Genomic DNA, 24,304 nt, shown 5'->3' with positions numbered 1-24,304 from the left:
TCTTACTTATTAGAAGCTCAAATTGTTCTAAGGGACCTAGAATGACTCTCTCAATTCAAGAAATTCTATTTACTCTTACAAATCACAGAATCATGATGATAGTATATTTTTAGTATCACTAATCAGCAGAGAGCTCTATAAAAGACTCAAATAACACATGCACTCATCAACTACTACAAGCATGGAAAAATATACAAACTAGAAAAAAGATAAAAAAAATTAACTTACTCTTTTGCAAAAGTTGATTGAGCATGCTTAAAGACTTTATTATAATGATCACTTTGATATATTTTAATCTTTAAACATATAAATTACGAGTTAAAAAGCTCAAAGAGAGAATAAAGAGTTTTTAAAGAAATGTTTTTAAAAAAATATTATTATTTTAGATAATAAAACTCATTAATTAAAATTATATTTTATATGTTTGAATTTTTAATATTAAAATAAGTGAATTTCATTATTTAGAATATACTATTAATATCTTATTTTGTAGACTTTTATATTTAACATATTGATATTAAAAATTATAAATGGGATAGGATGGTCTTTTTCGAAATATTTTGGTAAATTTATGTAGTTCTCAGCCGCCATACTCTTTTTTTAAGTGTATTCCTTAGTGAAAAATAACAACATCAATTAAAAAAACCGATAATAGTTAATAATTGGCTAACGACTAAATTGTGATAAAATATTTTTTTATAGAATATGATAATTCCATAGTATATTTTTTCTTATTTATTATCTATCTCATCGTATCTTTTTAATTTGAATGGGGACTAATGATAATACTGCTACAACTCAGACGAGATATACTAGCAAATAAAATTTGGTATGTGTAAAAACTAATTGATATTTACTATTTTTAATAAAATTAATAAAAAAATAATGAATATACTAAAAAATTAAGCAAAAATTTTATTTCTGTATTAACCTAAATTTAGGTTTTTTCAGTTTGTTTTGTTATTTGATTTTCATATAAAACTTGCCGTCTATTTAATATTTTATAAGTTTTTAAAGTACCTATTTAGGATATCTAACGGGAAAAATATATTTTGATATATATTGTTTAAATATATGTTTAGATGATATTTTTCATACGTATTTCAAAAAATTAAAATAAGTTTTAAGAGTTAAAATTAATTTATGCAGAAGTTAATTTATAGAAATTATTTTATTTGATTTATCTAAATTTTTTATTTTTAATTTATATAAAAATTAATTTTATCTTACTCATAAAATTAATTTTAATTTGTAAAAAGCTTATTTTATTTAAAAAGATCTTATTTAAAAACTGGTCCATAAACGTAATTTTTCATTTTCATCTACGGATAGAAAAAGAAAATTAATCTTGAAACAAAACGGTAAAGTAGTTGATTAACTGTGTCAGGAGTTATATTTCTTTAGAATTTTCAAATTTTGAATTTGAATTTACTTTCTTTTTTTTAGAGTCAGAACAATGAATAAAAAAGAAAAATGTCATAAAATATAATTACCAATAATAAAAATAAAAACTGAAAAAAGTTAAAAATATCAACAGAATTCAAAATTTGAAATTTCTGTTAATTTTATATTTAAAAAATAGAGATCTAAAGATATTTTTAAGGATGAAATTTAATATAATCATATTACTTCCTAATATTATATATCTACTGCTTATCCTTTGTAATTATCATTATCTTTAATCTCTAAAAAAAATAAATAAAAAGATTAAAAGGAAATAGATAAATAATATTTTTGTTAGTTATATCTTTTAGCAAGATAAGATAGAATGGTTTCTTTTAAATAGGGAGCCATCCCTCCTTTTACCTCAAATTCCTTTGATCAAAGCTTACTACCTTACGTTGGTGATTTGCGGTGTGCTACTGAGGTGTGTAATATCTTCTCACGTTAAGTCTCTGTGATCTGCTTTCTGCTGGTGTATGTAATACGAGAATGTTTATAGTTTATATAGTTATGATTTTAATATAGTTTGATCTTTTAAGGAATAAATAAATTCTTCTGCATTTAATCTATCAGTCCTTCTCTGTTGCTTTCTGGGTTTTTCACTGTAAACATCTACATATCTACGTGATCTTATTCACTTGAGGGTTTCAATGCACACGTTAGAATGCAGGATAATGTTCTGCTCTCTTTAGGTTAATTATCTCCTTGTTTTTTAAATTACTGTTTTAGTTGTTAGTGGTATTTTTTCTTCTTCTCTTGTCTATTTTGTTATTAGATTCATCTTTTGCCTGCATCATTCTCTTGATACTCACCTAATATCTTTGATAATTTTATTTTATATTTTAAAAGAAAAGTGTCATGTGATTAGTGTTTGAGAGGTTTTTCATAAAAAGTGGATGTTAGTATTAAAAAATGAGATACATAATTTTGCCATTTAAAATTTTAAATCTTATCTATTTTCGGGCCGTTGGTAACCACTAAAACTCTCTCTCCATCATTATAGGTATCACTCTTGATGTTTATTTATATATATTATTTTCTGATGTTAGCTATTTTGTGTTTTTCTGAAGATAAGGTCCTGAAAGATTGAAGGAAGAAAAGCATGGGTGGGCAATCTCTGCATGTGCTTAATGCACTGGATGTTGCTAAGACACAATGGTATCATTTCACAGCAATTGTGATTGCTGGAATGGGTTTCTTCACTGATTCTTATGACCTGTTCTGCATATCCCTTGTCACCAAATTACTTGGCCGCATATACTATACTGAAGGCCATGATAAGCCGGGTTCTCTGCCAGCAAATGTTTCAGCTGCCATCAATGGTGTCGCATTCTGTGGATCCCTTGCAGGCCAACTTTTCTTTGGGTGGCTTGGTGACAAAATGGGAAGGAAGCGTGTCTACGGGATGACCCTTATGCTCATGGTCGTAAGTTCAATTGCTTCTGGTCTTTCCTTTGGCAAAGACCCAAAAGCTGTCATGGCTACCCTTTGCTTCTTCCGCTTCTGGCTTGGATTTGGCATTGGTGGAGACTACCCTCTTTCCGCCACCATCATGGCTGAGTATGCCAACAAGAAGACTCGTGGAGCGTTCATAGCTGCTGTTTTTGCCATGCAAGGTTTTGGAATTTTGGCTGGTGGCCTGGTTGCAATAGTAGTGTCAGCTGCTTTCGGTGCTCTCTACCCTGCTCCAACATTCCAGGTCAACCCACTTCTGTCCACAGTGCCACAAGCTGATTACGTTTGGAGGATAATCTTGATGTTTGGTGCAATCCCTGCTGTGATCACATACTATTGGCGCATGAAAATGCCCGAGACTGCGAGATACACTGCCTTGGTTGCCAAGAATACGAGGCAAGCTGCTGCAGATATGTCAAAGGTGTTGCAAGTTGAGATAGAAGCTGAACCAGAGAAAGTTGAGATAGAAAGTGAACAAGAGAAAGTTGAGGAATTGAACGGAAGAAGAGGAAAGGGGAATGAGTTTGGCCTGTTCACTAAAGAGTTCCTTCTACGCCATGGACTTCACCTTGTTGGAACAGCCAGTACTTGGTTCCTGTTGGACATTGCCTATTACAGTCAGAATCTTTTTCAGAAAGACGTTTTCAGTGCTATTGGTTGGATTCCTGCAGCAAAAACCATGAATGCCATTCAAGAGGTTTCCAAAATTGCTAGAGCACAGACCCTCATAGCCCTTTGCAGTACTGTCCCTGGTTACTGGTTCACAGTGGCACTCATTGATAAGATGGGCAGGTTTACAATTCAGTTGATGGGGTTTTTCTTTATGACTGTCTTCATGCTTGCCTTAGCCATTCCATACCACCACTGGACCGTGAGCGGCAACCAAATTGGGTTTGTTGTCCTATATTCATTGACCTTCTTCTTTGCCAATTTTGGTCCAAATGCCACAACATTCGTGGTGCCAGCAGAGATTTTCCCTGCAAGACTAAGGTCAACATGTCATGGCATATCGGCTGCAGCTGGGAAAGCTGGGGCAATGGTAGGGGCTTTTGGCTTCCTCTATGCTCAAAACGGCATTGGACTAAGAAATACACTTCTTATTTTGTCTGGCATTAACTTCTTGGGGCTTATCTTTACGTTTCTGATTCCTGAATCTAAAGGAAAATCGCTGGAGGAGATGTCTGGTGAAGCTGAACAAAACAATACTCCTACAAGAGAATCAGCAATGGAAGCCGGTCTTGAAGTTAGAACATCTGTCTAACTTCATTTTTAGTTTCTTTTCATATGTCTATTCGTAGGCTCCTAGCTAGTATATAGTGTGCACTTACTGGTCAATACCATTTAGTCATTAGACTTGATTTCTGTTTCTTTCAGCTTAGAAAGTCCTTGGAATTACGTGTATTATGTTTCTTTGTTCTGCTTTCTTTTGAAATACAATCAGTTTCGTATATATACATACATACAGTTTTAAAATGTTTATTTATCCTCTCAACCGCTTTGTGTTTTCCTTTTTCATTTAACTGTATCAAAATATGTTCACACTATCTGGTGTGGTTACTATGAACAACAGTTTCTAGTGTTTGACTACATCTTTATACCATGCTTCAATCTTGACCTTCCTTATATTATGGTTTGAAATAGTCGGATACGTGTTCTTTCGTGTTTAAGCGCTGCGAATATTTCTTATATATAATCAAATTCATGCTGTTATCTTTCATAATTTTTCTCTTGGCTCTCTTTAAGCTGTGAATAATTATTAAAGAAAGAAAAAAAATATTCATTCATTTTTCATCTATTCACGATTCAAGTGGAAATAATTTAACTAACTCGCTTCTTTATATAACAATCTTATACCTGTTTTTGTTAGTTTTATATTGAATAATTAACTTTATAGTTTAATTAAATATGTTAATTTAATACATCATCATTAAAAGTGGATTCATGTGTATCAGAAAAAAGAAGAGTAGGTGTGAATACCCTTTTCTGAATCTTTTTTGGCCGCAGTGCATATCCGCTGATGCATACTATGTCTCATTTGCATTATATTGAATAAAGGAAATGGCCCCATTGCTTGATTTTTATTCGTCTAAGATTTCTATTTAGAGTTTGAAGACAAAATACCGTGGAAGACACCATGGTTGAAGTCAAACTATCCCACTCATACTCATGTTCATTTATACGTACACACTGCACATAAGTTATTCCATCAAATCGTCTCAATAAAAAAAGTTTAAATATATTTGTACTTCTTAAATTTGTAGTCAAATATTCGCAGGGCATACTCTAATGTCTGAAATTTTCTTTAAACCGACTTTAATATATATATACACACGACAATTTATCTTTTAATTGAGTGCATAATGTACATAATAAATCTATTTTTAATATAATTGCATGGCGGATTTTTTACTTATATGATATCTAAAATTACTAAAATAATACATTTGTTAAATTTTATAAACTTTATATGTGTTTTAAATCTGTGACTTGTAGGATTCAATAAAATACTCTAACAAGATTTCCCTTTATTTATGGCATCAATATATACCTAAATTTGCTATTTTAATAAAATAGTTAATTTCATTCATTTATCTACATAACTTAATAGATTGGGACATCAAAAAGCTTGAAAGGTATAAAATTTAATGTACATAAAAATTTATTAATTTAAGAAGTAAAAGGTACGGGACTATACATTATCAAGAAATAAATCTGAGTTAATTTATAAGAAATAACTCAGTTATATTAATTTTTTTTTTGTTTTTAATTGCTGGGATGAACAGTTTTATATAATTAAGCTTAATTGTTTAGTTGTGTACATATATTATTGATTGTGATTTGTGAGGTTGAGGAGATTTTCCTCCTTCTATCCTATGCATGGAAGACACGTGTAAACTGTTATTATTCCAGATGTTAGTGGACCACAGCAGACCATGTCACTAGTGCACACTCACTCACCTTCCATTTTCCCATCCCATCTCCACTACCTAATTATCTGTATTTCTTTCTCTTATAGTCTGTCTAATAATATTTCAGAATTAATTAATTGTATATGTGCTAACTACATTACATTAATTACACTACAATATTATAGAAAATTATTTTAACAATGTCTAGTTAAATACATAAATGTATATATATCTACTGGAAAAGCATAGAACAGTGTTTTAAATTAAATTTATTATGACACAAAAAGTTAATTTGATGACAATGAAAAACACTTATTAATCCCTAACCGACCTTTCAATCCACGAATAGCCAACTGCTATAATGTTGTCACTTGGCCTTCATTAGTCAGCATATTGCATTTGCCAAACCTAATTTCTGGACTCTTCTTTACCATCTCCATTCTGTCTTTTTTTTTTTATTACCAGGTTAATCTCTAAACTCTTTCCATTCATCGCATCCATCTATTATGCCAACATTTTTATTTTCTAACTATACATGATCACAAGATAATCTACGACAAGGTATCTTCTATCTAAAGAAAACAAAAATACCACTGTTATGAGTCATACATCCCTTTCAAATTAAGGAAAGTAACAAAAGAAAGATGGAAAATATCCAAAGCATACTGTTATGATTCTTCTTCTTCACTTTCTTTTTACTTTACTCAACTTTTGTGAACCTTGTCCAAAGAAATTATATTGTTATGTTACCTCAAATTCATATTAGAGGACAAAATGACGTGAGTCACTCACCCTACACTTTAACTAAAACACAAAACTGTGTTATTACATTTAATCCTTACTTTTTCTTCAATTTTTTTTATAGCAGACAACATCTTTCTTATTTCATAAAAAAAATAATTAAATGTTTCCACTTAAATTTCTTATCATATGATTGTCACTTTCTTAAATTAATATCCAAACGAAAAATTAACATAAAATATTATTCTCAAATTCAAATGTGGAGATGAAAGTTTAGTAATAAAATATGAAATTAAGTATTTTTAATTTAATTTTTATTATGCTTTATGTATGATATAGAAGATGTGATTCAAACGGTAGAAAGAATTACATTCGTGACCGAACGAGTTACATTCATTATTGTTTGGTCTATTTCCTATGTCAAAAGTCAGTCACGTGAAATGAGTTTGTGTGTTGAACTGTTATTGGGCTAGTGCCACCAGTGATGTTATTAGGTTAGTAAATTGGACAGTTAAGCATTTAATAATTCATTAACGGATTAATTAACACAATAATTACAGATTAGCAGTTAATAGAAGTGGTTTGTTGATAATTTAAGGGTATGTTCATTTTGATATAGATATATTGTTATTGGGCCAATATTAATTTTATAAAATACATATAAACAAGGAGGTAGGAGAAGTGGTAAACAAATCGAATTCAGTTTTGATACTTAATTGTTCATTAAATCCATCAATAAAAATTTGACTTGAACATCAAAATATTATACTAACCATTCGGTTCAAACGGGAAGGGTTAGAAGCAGACTTAATTATATACAAAATAACTTTAATAACAAGAAAACATATTTATTGGAAGTCACCTTATATTTCACTCAATACACCACCATTAGTAAATTAATAAAAATATAAAATTTATATAATTTTAAATTTAAATTGAAAGTTTCATTGGTTAAAAATTTAGTAATAAAGTTTGTGAAATTTAAAAATTCAGTAATACAATATATAATTAATTTATATATTCTGAGGCTAAAATTATTAATGTCAGTTATGTTGCCTCCATTTGTTAATCATAAAAGTACTAATAATAAATACTCTTCATCTGTAAAATTCTTGATCACGTTATAAATTAACAAGATATTTAATTCAACGCAATAATGTTCTACTCTCTGCAGAAGGACGTATTTCGTACTTGCAACAGATTTGTTGCAGTACGATACGACAATTCAAATATGTTGAAAATGATATATAAATAATTAAAAAGATTATAAATTTGTAATATGGATATGTACGGATGTGAGTGTCCCTTTCCGATACTCACCAACAAAAAGTAACCGGCCATGTTTGTTTGCTTGTGTGATTGGGAATAAAAAAGAAGTGACAGAAATTAAAAAATATATTTATATTTGTTTAAATTAAAAAATAAAAATAAAAATAATATTTTTTATAGAAATGATTATGTCAATAATTTTCAAAATAAGTTTTAAAGTGATATATTATGAAATGCTTAAATTTTATATATTTAATTTAATTAAGTTTTAAATTATAACTTTTTTATTAATATTGATATTAATATTATTATTTTATCATTATTATTAATATTTATTATTTAATAATATTAGAAATTAGTTTTAAACCTAATTCATTATCACAAAACTGATTTGTATAGTGAAATTTGTATTGATTTATATGTTGTATCAATTTATATATTATAACTTGATCTTATCTTTAGTATTTTTATTTCAATACATAATTTAAAGGTTTTAATATTTTTATTATTTAACTTTTATATTTTTATTATTATTAGTGGTGGTACTAGTATATTTATACATTTATAATATAGTTAATTATATTATATTGTGATTAAGCTTACTTTACTGTTTTTTCTAACTATGCGTACATTGTGAAAAATATTTATCCTCAAAATCAATATGTAGTTTTTATTATAAATGGAGAAATACAAACACTTATATTTCCACCTTTTTATTATGTAATGGATTAATTGTAAAACAAGCTAAACATTAGTGCCTCCTGTAGTTATGAAACAAGAGGGTTTAATTTAGCACGAAAATTATAGTTATGCATGCATCATGCTTCTTGGGCATATAAATAACATATACGGTTGATGAAGGTTGAATGTAGAGTTATCAAAACGGACCATCCGGTTTGATCCATGACGGGTTGGTTACTTAGCGAGTCAACTCAATCCGATTTATTTATTAGTGAGTTTAAAAAATTCGAACTCGACCCGACTCATCATGGATTGGTGGGTAAACGAGTTAGTTCACTGACACTTTTAATTACAATTTTTTTAAATAAAAAATTTTACAAGCTTTCTATGATTTAAATCTAAACAAATTTCACTCCCAGATTTCACTCCCGGTGTTTAATTAATTATGAAAATAAGAAATTTAAATAATATTTTCAAGCAAAAAATAATAATAAATATTTTTTATAAAATTAAAATTAAATTTTAATAAAATAAAATTAGGTAGATGGGTTTGTGGGCCAATCCAACCTACCATGGATTCAACTCGCATGAATCGGGTTGAAATATGATCCACATAAAAAAATACAATTTTTTCAAGGGTGTTGCTCCCTCTACCACCACACCTTTCTCCCTCCACCTCCCCTTTACTATTTTGCCCCTAAGTAAATTTTTATTTTTAGGATTATTTTTTAATTTTACTCATTCACAACCTATTCCACTAATAACCTATTCTAGTTCCCTGAGTAAAATACTTTTATTTTATTTTAACATTATATTTCTTCCTCTCTTTCTTTTGTCGCTGTGAGATACTACAAGTTGTAAAGGTTGGTGGTGGTGGAAAGAATTATCAAGCAATCTCCCTCTCGTGGTGCAGTGTCGCTCTCGTGGTGCAGTGTGTGGAGTGGTGCAGTGCGTGTGTTGCTTCCTCAAGGTGCGTATTCGAATAAACCTTCGAATAAAACCCTAAAATAAAAAACCTAACCTTTAAACGGAGGTGACATCCTTCAACGGATGTCAAAATTCTTCAACGGATGTCAAAATCCTTCAACGGATGTCAACATCTGTTTAAGGTAAAACGGATGTCAACATCCGTTTAAGGTAAAACGGATGTCGACATCCGTTTTTTCCTTAAACGGATGTTGACATCTGTTTTTTCTTTAAACGGATGTTGACATCCGTTGAAGGACGTCACCCGTTTAAAGGTTACGTTTTTAATTTTAGGATTTGTTTTATTAGTTTATTTTTTATTTTGAAAATATTTTAATAATTTAATTTAAATGTTTTGATTTATTATTTTTGAATATATTTTTAATGTATTTTAATAATGTAAGGAGAACTAGGTTTGAAATAATGTAAGTAAAAAATTTTAATTTAAGGATATAATTGAAATTAAAAAAAATTGGAGAGGTGAAGGGAGAAAGGTGTGGTGGTGGAGGGAGCTACACCCTTTTTTCAAATTCAATCCGGTTCGAACCCATGATGGACCTTGTTGGCCCGCGGGTTATGACCCATTTTTATAACTCTAGTTGAAAAGGGCTTGTGCCCAATTTTCTTTTATACATGAATTAAGGTTAAAATATATTTTTTTCCAACTTTTGTTGCAAATATTTAATTGGATTTCATTTTTTCTACTTAGATTCTGATTTTTTTTAAAGATTCCAATTATGTTATTCACGTTAGATTTGTATAGACAGCATTAACGTTGATTTTATACGTGTCATAAGTTAGTTTGTGGTATTTTTTTCTGTTTTTTTAATTTATTTTAAGTGTTAAGTATATGTCATGTTACGAATATAGTTATTTTTTTATTTAATTGAGATTATTTTTTTTTAAATTAAACAGTGTTGATCCTTCTCAAAATGAAATTAAATTATAAATTAAGTCTACTTACAACTTATACATGTATATTAAAATATTTTTTCTTAGAATTTATACATCAAATCACTTCACCTAAATATGAAATTAATTTTATGTTTTTAATTTAAATTAAGAAAAACTTAATTTAAAGTTTTCTTTCTAAATTTTGATCAATATGTTTGATGTGTAGGGGTGGCAATGTGGGTCAATCCGACCCATGTAGACCCGTCTCACACTTGGCCAACAATATGCAAGCCAAGCTGTCCATCCCATATTGGAATTAGCTCAAAGGTATGTGAGCTGGCTCACATCATTTACTTGAATTTAATTTTATTTTTTTAACTAACGGCAAATTTCATATTTTACAAATTTTCTTCTTTTCACCTCAATATAGGGATTGAATAGTTTCACAAATTTCATACTTTGTTTAATAATCTTAGCAAAATGAAGTGACTGAAACTTTATTTTATTACATTATTAATAAACTTAATAGTCATACATGAAGTTGTTGATACCTCTATGTGAGTGTGTTACTACGAGACGAGAAAAAATGATAAATGAGAAACTTTGTATTGTGTTTTGTAAGAGAAAAAGAAGAACGCGAAAAAGAAACGAAAAACACAAAACTAAAAATGACTGAATGAGACACGTTTTATGAGAAACAAATTATAGTTTTAATTATTTGCTAGCTAGCCCGCACATGCTAGCTCATGGTGTTGTGAGTTATGCTTGCTAAGCTTATGCAAGTTAGCGAGCTCAAAATCCTAATACGTCCCATGTTTTTTCACTATAGGTATACAAGTCAATCTGTTCCATATTGTGACCTTTATTTATGTCCATCTTGTTTGATCTGACAATAGTTTACTACTAACTAATAAAAAAAAGTTAATTTTCACATACAATTTAAAACAAATTATTAATAATTTTACATCTTTTAACTTAATTTATTTACCTAAATCAATTTTGACTACATTTATGTAATTTTTTTATTTTCATTAATAAGTAAACTGAATTAAACTATCTTTTAAAAATGAACAAATTGCTCAATTTAGAGACTAAAATAAAAGACAATGAAACTTGACACTAATATAGGTAAGTGGTATTAACACTAACAAATAATGTTGACACTAATACGTGATATTGGTATTGTAATATAATACGAGATAAATTAAAAAAAAACAAAATAATTAAAATACTATAAACTAACAATAAAAATATGATGTTATTGTCATTTATAAAATTTAACATAAAAGACCTAATTTAATCATTTTAACAAAAATAAAAAAAATTATTTTAACGAATAAATTAATGTATAATTTAAAATACTTTTTAAAATTTAATATATTTTACATGTTTAATTTCTAAAATTCTTTTATTTATATATCTATGTGCATTTTCCAACTTCTCAAAACCACATATAAACATTTAATTATTTACAAAATGTGATTAAATATAATATATATAACATTTAATTATTCTTAATAAAAATAGTGATATCACCCCACATATATCGACATGCATATATTTTTTGTTTTATGTATATTTATTGCACTTTTAATTTGTTTTCTTTCTTTTTCTGTTATTATCCCATTATATCTTATAAAACTATCACTGTTATTCTTTCTCACACACACGTGTATTTATATATATATATATATATATATATATATATATATATATATATATATATATATATCTTTTAATAATTAAAGGAAGATAAGACTAAACTATTTTTATATAAACTAAATAACGTTTTTGAGTTATTAAAAAAATTAATTGAAATAAATTAAAATAATGAAACACAAATTCACCAGTTAGGCTACATGCAATTTTAATTTGTTCCTCACAGAACCATACAATGTGTTTGGAACAGTGGTTTGAGATTGAAAATCCAACTAAATCAAAAATAAATTCACAATATATTATGTTTTTTAATATAATTATAATATAATATTATAAGAAAAATTAATATTTTCAATAATACAAATACATTAGTATCTAAAATTTCTTGATAAATTAATATTGTTAACAATCTCCTATTGACAAAAAAAAATAGTAATATATTCGTTCATAAATTTGAACAGGACTAATTATAATTTTTTAATAAATCAAAATAACAAATGTTGATAAAACAAATTACTCACGTATCATTACTATTGGTTTTCGTCTTTTCTTTTGTTCTTTGTTTTTTCTCTTTCTCTACTCTACTTTTATTTTAGGATAATAATACTTTGATAACATTTTTTTGACAACAATTTAACATCATTTACGTATCATTCTGTGGTTGGTCCAAAATTACTCCACAATCAATAATAATCATAAACACCAACGTGAACCAATCACATACACGTAGATGATGTTAAAATGTTGCATTTGACGCTTCTTTTTTCGTTTTCCTCTTTCTTTTTTTTCATATATATAAGTAATGTATAAATATATTTCATCATATTTAATAAAAAATTTATATAATTTATTGACGAAAATATTAATTAATAATAAAATATGTAGGTTTATCAATGAGATTGATCAATGAATTTTTATCGATAAATTCAAAAATAAATACTTTTCAACAAATTCACTTTTAAAAAATTCAAAATATAAAATTATATGGCTATAAATATATAAAACTAAAAGATTATAAAATTATAACACCATAAAATTATTATATTATAAAATTATAAGATTATAATACTATAAATTTATAAGATCGTAATATTATAAAATCATAAAATTAAAAACTACATCAATTACAAATTATAGAATAACAATATTGTAAAATTATAAAATGATAATATTATAAGATTATTAAATTATTAAACTGCAATAAGATATTATTAAAATATTACAAAATTATAAGATTAGATGTAATAAGATTATAATATTATAAAATTATAAAATAAAAAGTTATAAAATTATAAATAAACTAAATATCATAAGATAACAATCTACCAAAACACTTAAGAGTCATATATATTCTTTAATTAAAATAAAATTAAATATAAATTTATTCTGTATTTGATAAATATTAAAAACTCAATTAAAATTTCTAAATTTATTGTAACTTATGTATTATTATAAGCTATAATGTTTTTTTTAAAGATGTAATCTTTAACTGACAAGATTATGTGAACCAATCGTAACATCCCATAATTTCATACAATTGATATATTGTAACATTCGTTTTAAGTAACATCCCATGATAATCACACACTTGATAATTCATAGTTAATATATATATACACAAATATACACATAATTCATTCTTCTCTACTTATTATCAGAGTATCAAGATAACCTCCAACAACAGTACCCTCAACATCAACATATACACAAATATTATATCATCAGAGAATCTCTCCACGAGACTCATACCATACTCATATTCCTCAACTCATATTATACCATTACAAAATCTCCCCATAATACTCATATCATGTTCAGATGCATAAATTCAAATCCAATATAATAAAATACAATCATCACAGAAATCATACAAAATGAATATATCACAAAGTAAATTAACAATATTAAAATATCACCATAAATGGTCACCGGAGAGGAATCAAATGTTTGACGAATCAAACTCACCATAAATGTTAGTACATATGACTAGTCACAACTCACTAGATTTGACCAGGGTTGCTCTATGATCAGGGATGTACCAACTCCGATTTTTAAGATTCCTCTATCCTACCATCACAATTATAACCTTAATATAAACGTTCTGGGGAACTAAGGAGTTGAATCTAGCATAGCCAGTTAGACATCTTCTTATCCTTCCAGAAAGATGAATCCATCACATATTTTATATCAATTGAGTATATTGCATAATAGTTTAACAGTACTTAATTTGTTTAATAGGATTTAAGTTAAAAACCTATCGAGTAAACTTTCAGGAAAGAGAGGTGTGTCATCATGCACAACTTAAGTACCAAGTCTTTCTTTAGCCAAATTGTTTCTCAACTAGTTTTTAACAAATTTCTTATTTACAAATTCAAAACAACAACATATAATATTAACACAGAAATTCAATACAACAAACACCTATGTTTTTCATTAACAATATTTACACAGAATTTCAAGACATGAATAGTAATAAAACAATACTAAATCATAATATAAAAGCTTAGAAAGGTTAGTTCCCCTACCTCTATTCCAAACTTAATCTCTTGCTCAGAATTTGTTTCCCCGACCCTCCAGAACCTCTACTCTTCTTGCAACTAAAAATTTCTTCCTAACTCTTTCTTCTCTATTTCTCAAGATTTCTCACTTGATTCTTTCTCTCTTTGTACAGAATAATCTCTCCTCTCATGGTTATTTATAGTCCAAAATTTTTACTATTTAACAAATTTTTAATATTATTTTATTATATTAATATTTTAATCACCACTTGACACATCTGATCCCTCCATAATTTTTTAAAAAAAGGTAGAAAAAAGTGTTTGAACTCATATTCTTGAAATCACCAAAATTTTTTACCAATTTAAGCTACCAAAATTTCTTATTTAGCTTTCCACATTTTATTTTTACATAAACTTATTAATTATATTTTCCATTCATAAAGAAAAATTTATTACTACTAATAATAAAATTGTTACTATTAAGATAAATATTTTTCATAAGTCTTACACCAATCATACTCAAAAATTTACAATAGATTTCGTTAGAATTAATTGCAGTCATGGATAATGTAAAAAATTAATTACTATACTCTACTTGGAAAACCAAAATGACATTTACACAAACAATTGACCACAAGCCTTTTGAGATTTAAACAATCATTTTCTTGTTTTTAAAAAGATTATTAAAAGAAGTAAACTTTTATAATTAAAAATAATAATAAATATTAACCAGTTGTATAATTTTGTTAGATATCAAAATATCATCAAGCTTTACAAAGAAGAAAACAAACAACTGCCAACAGAATTCCAACTATGGGAGTTATATTTACATATTGGTTTAATTGATAGTTTGTTTTCTAAAGTGAGTATTTTTTTTAATTAGGTTCCTGAAAGTATAAAATTGGTGTAATTGATCCTTGTTGTTAAACTGGATTAATTAGTTAAAATTAAATTGAAACGTCACTTTAAGATGAAATCATTAATGGATTAAAAATCACGAAATTAGAGTAAAACGAAATTGAGAATCAGATTCGAGAGGATTTTAACGAGATTCTTCGCATTGTTCTTTTATGATGTTTTCAAGAAATTAGAATTTCTGATCTTATTGTTTGTTTTGTTTTTCAAAGATTACAGTGTTAGTTATTGAAATATGTCTATGAATCACTTTTAAAAACCCAATCAAGAAAAAAAAATAAAAAAAAGACATATTTAAAAAAATCTAATATAAATAAAAGTTATGAGAATCATTAAACCTTACATATTCAACAATATGAAATATTGAATTATACACTCTTTTGATTGATGAAAGCAAATATACAAGTTATATAGTTACATATCAATGTATTTTCACTTAGCCACATTAGTCAACTGATAACTTTTTGGCAAGTATACTAAATCATTCTAAGTAATATAGAGTAAATTCAAAGTATCGTTCTCCCAAGAATTTGTACAACACATGACAATTATTCCTTTTATAACTCAATTAGACATCAAAATGCACAAAACACACAAGAAACTCTTTTTTGGTATTTTTATCAAACAGTTGGTGTGCAAAGAATTTATATTTAAAAGAAACTTCGTTGGAATTGGGTTTCATGAATCATATGAATATAAAACTCTGTTCAATATTTCATTACTTCATTCAAACATTCACATCAAGGTATACTAGTTCTAATCCCTTAGCAATTAGTTCTAAATTAATATATTAAAATGGTAATCCCTTAATCAATTTAATAATTTGCATTAAGTCCGATGTTAGGAATGATCAATCCTAGATCCTAAATCACTTAAGTGCTCTATCTATGTATATGTTCAAAGTTACTTTCCAGTAATTAGAAACATTCAAATAACATTATATTTCCATAAAATGATACTAAATTCAAGAAAGAGCATATGAACGAACAACGATATATTGAACAGAAAAATTACATCAGAGTAAGTTCATCACATCCAATTCCAACGAAAGAAAAACTACTCATAGTCATCTAAACGTACACATTTGGAGCAATCCCTTGCAAAAATAGTGTCTTGATGCCTTGAGGTAGTCTTTGGAAATTCCTGAGATGTTTTCGTTTCTTCCTTTTGTCTGGAACTTCTGTCAGAAGAGAATGTTTCTTTCGCTCACCGCACAAGTACTATGCGAATTTCCTTCTTCTGACAGTGCGAATTTTGACTTTCGCTTTGCGAAAATTGGCTGACAAATTCTAAATAATACATGATTTCCTGTATAATATTTTACATAACAATCTACTACCTATTACAACTTTTCAATAAAAAACAATGAATAATTATAAAATTAAACTCATTTATAAATATAAAAATAACTCCTTTTCATATTTATCAGCAACTTGTTTCATAACAGGAAAATGGAGCAAAGAGAGAATACAAAAAATCTATCTCAGCTCTTCTAAAAGTCATGAGACACAGTCCACACATGTACAAAGCCAAAGATCAGTTACTCTGTTCAATAATGCTAAACCACCCGTGTCCTGTTCATGCAAAATTTCAAAAACAACAATTAAAAATTAAATCCTAAATTAGCAATCCTTTAAACTGTAATTTCTGTAATAAACCATATTCTTTGAAAGCCATATCTTACTCAGAACTTGTTCAGCAGAGAACCTTCTAGAAACTTCTCTGCACAACATTCTACGAAGGAGATCTTTGGCGGCAGGTGAAACAGAAGAGAAAACCCGGGTTGGGAATCTCAAACTGGAGCGCAGAACAGCCTCAAAAATCTCCACAGGGGAATCACCTCCAAAAGGCAAAAACCCCGCCAACATTTGATACAAAACCACGCCACAGCTCCACACGTCAACTTTCTCGTTATAATCCCTTCCGGCGAGGACCTCCGGCGCCACGTAATGCGGTGTCCCCACCACCCCGCTCATGGACTCGCCCTCTATGAAAGTCTCGGCCGAGCCGAAATCGGCTAGCTTCAGCCGATTCTCCTCGTCGAAAAGAATGTTGTCGGGCTTTATGTCTCGGTGGGTCACGCCGAGACGGTGGCAGTGGGCCACGCCTTTCATGAGCTGCCACATCACTGAAGCAGCTTCGCGTTCCGGCAATACCTGGTGATGAAATGTGGGTTCGTAACAGAGGTCGAGAACCATGTGGAGGTGCGTTTCGTCTTCGTAGAGGCTGTGAAGAGTGACGATGTGAGGGTGAGGGGAGAGCAGCTGAACGATCTTGGCCTCGGTAAAGAGGCATCGGGAGTCCAGGGAGTCTCCGCCGGCACTTATGGCTACCTTGTCGATGGATTTAACGGCGTAGGACTTGCCGGAGTCCGCCGACGAGCATCGGTAAACGGTACCGAATTTTCCCCGGCCGATCTCCTCCGAAACGAGGTAGTCTTGCTGTAGTCGTTCACTCATACTGTTAGCTATTTTACTTTGCTAGAGAGAAGTAAAGAAAAAATTGATGAGGAGAGGGGGCTTTTATAAGTTGATTGATTGAGTGGGATATTTTATTATGGATTCTGTAAAATACGGACAGTGTTTAGAGCTCTCACAAAAATTATTTATCTATATTAGTTGTCATGACAAATATCTGATTACAGAATATAAATTAGTATTTTAAAAGTTACAGATATTTATTTAAAAATATATGTAAATTTACTCATATTTGTTTAAAAATATATTTTAAAAAACACATCACAAATATTTGTTTAAAAAATATATGTGAATATCTTTAAACTAGTAAATATGAGAGATATTTAAAAGAAAATATTTTATAAATTTTTAAAACAAAATCTAAATAAAATTATAAATAGAACATAAATTAAATTAAATATAAATTAAAATTTAATTTAATTTAAATTAATAAAATATAAATTAATTTTAATTTTAATCAAATTTAACTTAATAAAATATAAATTAAATTTTTATTTTTATTTTTTAATGATAAATATATATAATAATGTATTTATAATAAAAGAAGTATAAATTAAGTTAAAATATATATAAATAATAATAATAATAATAGATAAACTAAAAATAAATCTATGTAACATATTTAATAATTTAATATATTTATTTTCAACTTAATATATATATATATATATATATATATATATATATATATATATATATATAATAATGAACTAAGTTTCTTATTTTATATATATAACTTGTTATAAATATAATCAAATTTTTGGTTTGATTTAAAGGTAAATATTTGTTAAATAATTACTTAAATTAATGAAATTATACTATTAAAACATTGAAAATTGATGTTGAATAAGGAAAAAATGATATAGTAAAAAATTGACATTTTCAAATGTCAATTGATGTCGAAAATGATAAACTTCGATATCAATTGATGTCGGAAATGGTAAATTTCGACATCAAATGAGTCAAATGACATCTAAAAATACACTTTTAAAAGTCTTTTTTTAATAGTTTTACTAAATCTTAAAAGCACAAAATGAGTAATTCTAGTCCAATTTTGACATTTCATATATTGAGAACTCATTTTCAAATTTGTTTGAACTAATCAAAACTATAATTAAACATAAATGAAAACATAAAAAACCATGACTAACATAGATTTGTATGCACTATCACTCATAGAATAAAGAAAGAGTTGTCATTATCTTAATATTTACTATACGTGTTAGTAGTGATGTTACAATAGTAATAGTGAATGATGTTCTAATGAATAGTGTATATTGATTATTTACTTGTGATTTTTGGTTTTGATAACTATAGTTATTATTTCTATTGAAATTTTCTTTACCCACTCTTTGGAACCTTTATTTCAAGAAAAAAAATACTAAAAATTTTTGTTTTGAATTCGTATGAAGTTTAAAAATCATTTAGAAGTTAGTTGTTACATGTCATTAAACATTCATAACTTAATATTAGAAGACTCTTTATGATTTTGTTGGTTCATGATTGACTTGGGAGTATTCATATTACTCCTACCTAATAAAGATTTTAAACTCATATGTAGGAGAAAAAAAAAGGAAAAATACGTGTTGTTTGGATCGAAATACAACCTTTTTACTCTTATTATTGTTCGTTTATGAGTCGAGTTAATAATTACTGATATGAGGAGTGCTTGAGGACCAATAAAAAAAAAAGTCACGAACTGGGCTGTGTTTTTAATATATATGATTAAATTGAATTTCTCTTATTTTTTATTGATATAAATTTATTCAAAGTGAAAAAAAACCTTCTAATTGTTTTTGTTGCTTTGTGGCTTAGATTAAATTTTGTATTACTTTATATAAGCTTCATTTTGAGAAATACAATAAAAGTACTTGGAAAAGTTAACTCAAAATTTAAATTAATTGTGATTTTACCAAAATGGGGGCATCTAATACATGTTTACTTATTAAAATATTAATTTATATTTTTGCAGTACCAATAATGTAAGAATCCCGAGACATGATTTTTTTTTCAGGTAATATTGTTTTATTTTAATGAGTTGTCCTGGTAAATTTATTTCAAAAGTGTGATTCATTTCACAATTTCATTATAGATTGTAAATGTGTTTCCACTTAAGTATGATTCTTTGTTCCCATATTTTAGAAACCTTATGCTGGAGTACTGCGAACCTTAGTTGATCCTTAGGAAATTGGGTAAATCCACAATTTTAGTGAATAATTTTTTTATCTAAGCTGGCACTTTAGAATGATTAATTGCATAACTTCACCTGAGACGACAGAATTCGTCTCAATCCATTGTTAAACAGAACCAAAAGTCATTTTAAACAATTTTGAAAATTAAAAGAATCAAAATCAATAAAAAGTACACTGGCAACAGATCGTGCAACGCAAAGGAATCACCCTGTCATTGTAAAACTATTGAAGATTAACAGTACCGAATTACACACCTTATTTGTAAGGTCACACAGAAGTCCTTCTATTGAAAGAAAAATTTATTTGAGCAGAAAAACTCAGTCCCATAACCGAAGACTACACTGTCTCATTCATAACATAAAAGAAGCAGTTGGCGTTGAATTCTAGTGTATGGCAATTGAAGTAGAATCAGTGTGGCAGCATTTATAGCTGATGAAAATCTCCATTGTCCTGCCACACTCGGGACATTTTATGGATTCTGGCATCTTTCCTGCAATATTAGGAATTTCAAGGTGCACGCAGCGATGTGTGGTGCGCACAATCCTTTCATGGTGCTCTTTGAAGGAAGGCTCAAACCCTTTTTTCAGCATAGCCTCTTTCCATTTGTCAAACTCAGACACTGTCTTCAACACTGTGCTTCCATGACCACTCATCAGCACAGATGACCCTTTGCAGAGGACAGCCCACCCAGTTTCATTCTTGTAAGAAAGCATCCTTTGCACTTCTTGAGTCACTGCATCGACTGTGTTGTGAGCCTTCGTCACAAACAAGCTCTCTATGCCACTCCAAAACCTCCTCAGAAAGTTTTTATCTTCCTTTTCCACACAGAACAACTCTATTTGAATATTTGCCTCCTTTAGAGCGCCGTCATTTGCAAAGTTAGTTGCGTATTTTGTGAACTGTTGGATCCATTCTTTGTCGCTGCCTCCGTATATGAGAATGTACTTTTGCTCTCTGATCTGCATCTTAGAAAGAAGTCACACCACAACACCTTCCAATTAAGCTCTTAAACAATACCAATGCTTGAGATATCAATAAAGGGAAAAATATTCAAAAACCTGATTGATTGCTCAAAAAACTAACAAGAGGAGCATTTGCATATCCATTTGCGAAATTTGCTTACCCAGGTGCTTATGTGAGGATGAGTATCCCCTACCACCGAACCAATCCAGTGAATTTCTCTGTCAATTCTCTCTTGATCGGCAATAGTAAAGGGAAAGGCCTTCATTCCATAAACATGAATGAGATGGAAAGCGTTTGCATGTTGCACTTTTCCCTGAGGATTCAACACCACAACCATAGGTTTCTTTTTGAAGTGCCATTCCTCCTTAATGTACTTGTACCCTGCTATTACTCCGAAGTGCTGCACCACGTACCACGGCATCTTGCTTTTCAAAACCTCAAATCTCTTGTGTAACTTTTCGGTCCATTCCTCTACGATGGGAATCCACACAATCTTATATTGATCATTTGCTTTAATATATTCATACACTGGTCGTAGTACTGAAATCTCTTCATCCGTGATCTCTAGAGTGGAGATCAACAAGTACACATTCTTCTTCTTCAGCTCAGTTATTTCAACCTGCCCAAACAAACAATAATCAAAATCAATAACGATGAATCAATAAAAACGGACATCATGTGCAAAAATGATTTTGCACACCAATAATTTATTTTTGATTTAGTGTCTCAGATGATTTTTTTTTGTAATATATTTTGTACAGGAGTGATTTAATTTTCCTATAAGGACCATAGGCTGATAAAGGCAATCCCCTCTGTCTATTATTATTACCATTTGATTTTGTGGCCATCATTTCAATCTATTACCTTTCATGTTAATCTCTAAAACTACATCTCAATATTTTAAAAAATACTATAAGTTGAAACTTTTTTATGTACTTTAAATTCTTTACTATAGATTTTAATTATAATATAGTTTATATATTTAAAATAGTTATTATAAAAGCAATCATTTATTCTTTTTACTCAATAAAATATTAGTTTAAATATATTTGTCTTTACCAAAGTTTTATTCTAACGCTTGAATTATAACTTACCCAACATCAGGTAACATAACACAAAAATATAATATTCAACAAATTTTCTATATATTCTATGGAAAAAAAAAACAAGTGTATTTTATATTTAAGCCAAATGGAGTATAAGCTATTGATGAGAAGAGAGAGAGAGATCCGAGTCACAATTATGAAAGTGAAACTGCCAATTGTGGATTAAAAGTTAAAAAAATTAAATCGGTACGATGTTTAAAAATCATAACTTTTGCAGTTATTATTGAGTGGTAAATGATTGCCCAAACTTTGTAGAAATTTGTTTCAAAGAGTGACAAACCGTGGTCTTTGTGGCACCATCAAACAGTTGGTGTGGGGCATCCTTCGAAAAAACCAGAAACTTAAACACCTCCATTATTTCAGTAGGCGTCTGAAAAAATTTCCTGAGCCTGTGATGATACTCTGCCTCCTCTGAAATAGAAAAGACAAAAAATGTTATATAAAAGATAACACTTTTAGTTTTAAATGCAAAAATTCAATTTGTCAAGTTTTTGCTTGCTATAAAAGATAAAAGGTTATATCCAGTTAAGTTACCGACCAATCTGTTGTCTGCAAAGCATGATTTGCTTCCTAAGTTTGCTGAGTATGATGTTGATCTTTTGACCATAGTGGGAGAGATCCTGCTTGTTCCCTCTAAAATCAAGCAATTAATGGAATATCAATCAGGTTTTAAAATGTGTTTAATAATAACTTATACTCATAAAACAACAAACACATAGGAAATTTTGATATATATTTACGTAAAGCACAAAGATAACGACTGAAGTTACTTACGTTTCGGTAGTGAGGTAATCAATCTGAGTCTCAATAGCCACGATGGTGATGATGGCCCAGTAGACATCAACAGGAATTTGTTCTATTGCGGGCAACAAAGCAGGCACATCCTTTGTGTCGAACGTTGTAAGTTTCTCCAACTCAAAGATTAGCTCAATCACTAGCAGCGTTGTCTTCACCAGATTGTTGAGCTCTATAATGGCTTGGCGATGCTTTTGCAGTGCTGCAGGTCTTGTGAGCTCCGGGACTCTCCTGAGAAAAGCCACAGATTTTGCAATAGGGTCTGTTGGTTGATGCTGAGCTAGCAACCAGAACTCGCCATATTCCATTGCAAAAGCTGCCAGTGTGAGCACCGCTTTTGCATCCCACTCATAGTTTGCAAGCTTCACAAGTATCGTCATTGTAGTTTTGTGAGCAATTTCCTCTCCGGCAGGCTTGCATGACATCTGTCATCATTCAACATGTTACTTTGCTGGACTATATTAGACACAAAAATTATCAGACAGATCCAACCATGTCACGTGTTCATAATCCTGATTAATCTTTACGTGACAAAATTAAGTTAATGAATGACCTCGGAAGAAATTTGCTTGAGGGTGCAGAGTGGTGAATTGAAGTTGGCTTGGGGGATCTTGTCTTCTAGCTGCTCCAGGCTTGATTTGGATCCCTGTAAAAGTCATCACAATGACATAAAAGTTATGAAGGAAGTCGAGAAAAAGAAAGACGGAGGGAAATAGGGCACCAGAAGTAGAAATATGTATGTAAACCTGAACAACGTTGTCAACAATGAGAGTTGAACGCCTAAGGGTGTTCTCGACAAGAACGAAAAGAGAGTCGACATCGAACTTGGTGTGACTGTGGACATGGGTTGAGTAAATTTGCTCCAGTATCTGCTCATCGGACATGTTTAACGGGTTGTGATCACTCTCTGAACTTCGGTGAAAGAGAGACTTGAGTGAATGCTTGGTGGCCATTATGGTCACAGCTCTCTTTCAGGAATTATGACAAAGTCTGAGAGATGGGAAGATTAAAAGAAGGAAAGTTGTGGTGATGATTAACCAGACTCCTTCTCTATTTATAAAGTGAAGACATGATCAATTTTGGTGGCTAGTCTTTGTCAATTAGATTAGAGAGGAGTTAACTACTAATTTCATCATCGTGATGTGAATTTATAGGGTATTTAGTTCCTAAGATTTCAAAATTATTCTCTATAACTCTTAATTTTATACCAAGCACTGTAACGAAACAAATTTTTGCATGATGCAAATGCCAACGTGAACCATTTGCAATTTTTAAAACAAATATTGATATTTTAAAAATATGATTTAACAGTAATTAGAAGTTCGAGTGTTTTTCTATGAA

The 24,304-nt window shown here is 29.1% G+C and overlaps 3 protein-coding genes across 3 annotated transcripts; 1 reads left to right on the top strand and 2 right to left on the bottom strand.

The window, feature by feature from the left end:
• Positions 1-1,796: 1,796 nt before the first annotated feature.
• On the top strand, positions 1,797-4,356 carry LOC124838622 (low affinity inorganic phosphate transporter 1-like). The gene is made up of 2 exons (XM_088096680.1): positions 1,797-1,867; positions 2,514-4,356. Exon 2 carries the CDS (start codon positions 2,546-2,548, stop codon positions 4,157-4,159), a length of 1,614 nt encoding a protein of 537 aa, XP_087952806.1. The 5' UTR covers positions 1,797-1,867; positions 2,514-2,545; the 3' UTR covers positions 4,160-4,356.
• A 12,047-nt stretch (positions 4,357-16,403) lies between these two features.
• LOC124844364 (phosphoenolpyruvate carboxylase kinase 2-like) lies at positions 16,404-17,939 on the bottom strand. The gene is made up of 2 exons (XM_088097502.1): positions 17,115-17,939; positions 16,404-17,004 (listed from the first exon to the last, which is right to left on the bottom strand). Exons 1-2 carry the CDS (start codon positions 17,887-17,889, stop codon positions 16,967-16,969), a joined length of 813 nt encoding a protein of 270 aa, XP_087953628.1. The 5' UTR covers positions 17,890-17,939; the 3' UTR covers positions 16,404-16,966.
• A 2,348-nt stretch (positions 17,940-20,287) lies between these two features.
• On the bottom strand, positions 20,288-24,061 carry LOC124844363 (protein SIEVE ELEMENT OCCLUSION B-like). The gene is made up of 7 exons (XM_088096979.1): positions 23,710-24,061; positions 23,517-23,609; positions 22,943-23,388; positions 22,707-22,801; positions 22,449-22,579; positions 21,223-21,681; positions 20,288-21,058 (listed from the first exon to the last, which is right to left on the bottom strand). Exons 1-7 carry the CDS (start codon positions 23,914-23,916, stop codon positions 20,483-20,485), a joined length of 2,007 nt encoding a protein of 668 aa, XP_087953105.1. The 5' UTR covers positions 23,917-24,061; the 3' UTR covers positions 20,288-20,482.
• Between the last annotated feature and the right edge of the window lie 243 nt (positions 24,062-24,304).

This window comes from Vigna umbellata, chromosome 8, assembly GCF_029865625.1.
Source record: "Vigna umbellata cultivar VRB3 chromosome 8, Vumbellata_1.0, whole genome shotgun sequence".
NCBI lineage: Eukaryota > Viridiplantae > Streptophyta > Magnoliopsida > Fabales > Fabaceae > Vigna > Vigna umbellata.
Note: the sequence above shows the minus strand (reverse complement) of the source record. Positions and strands in the feature narration are given on the sequence as shown.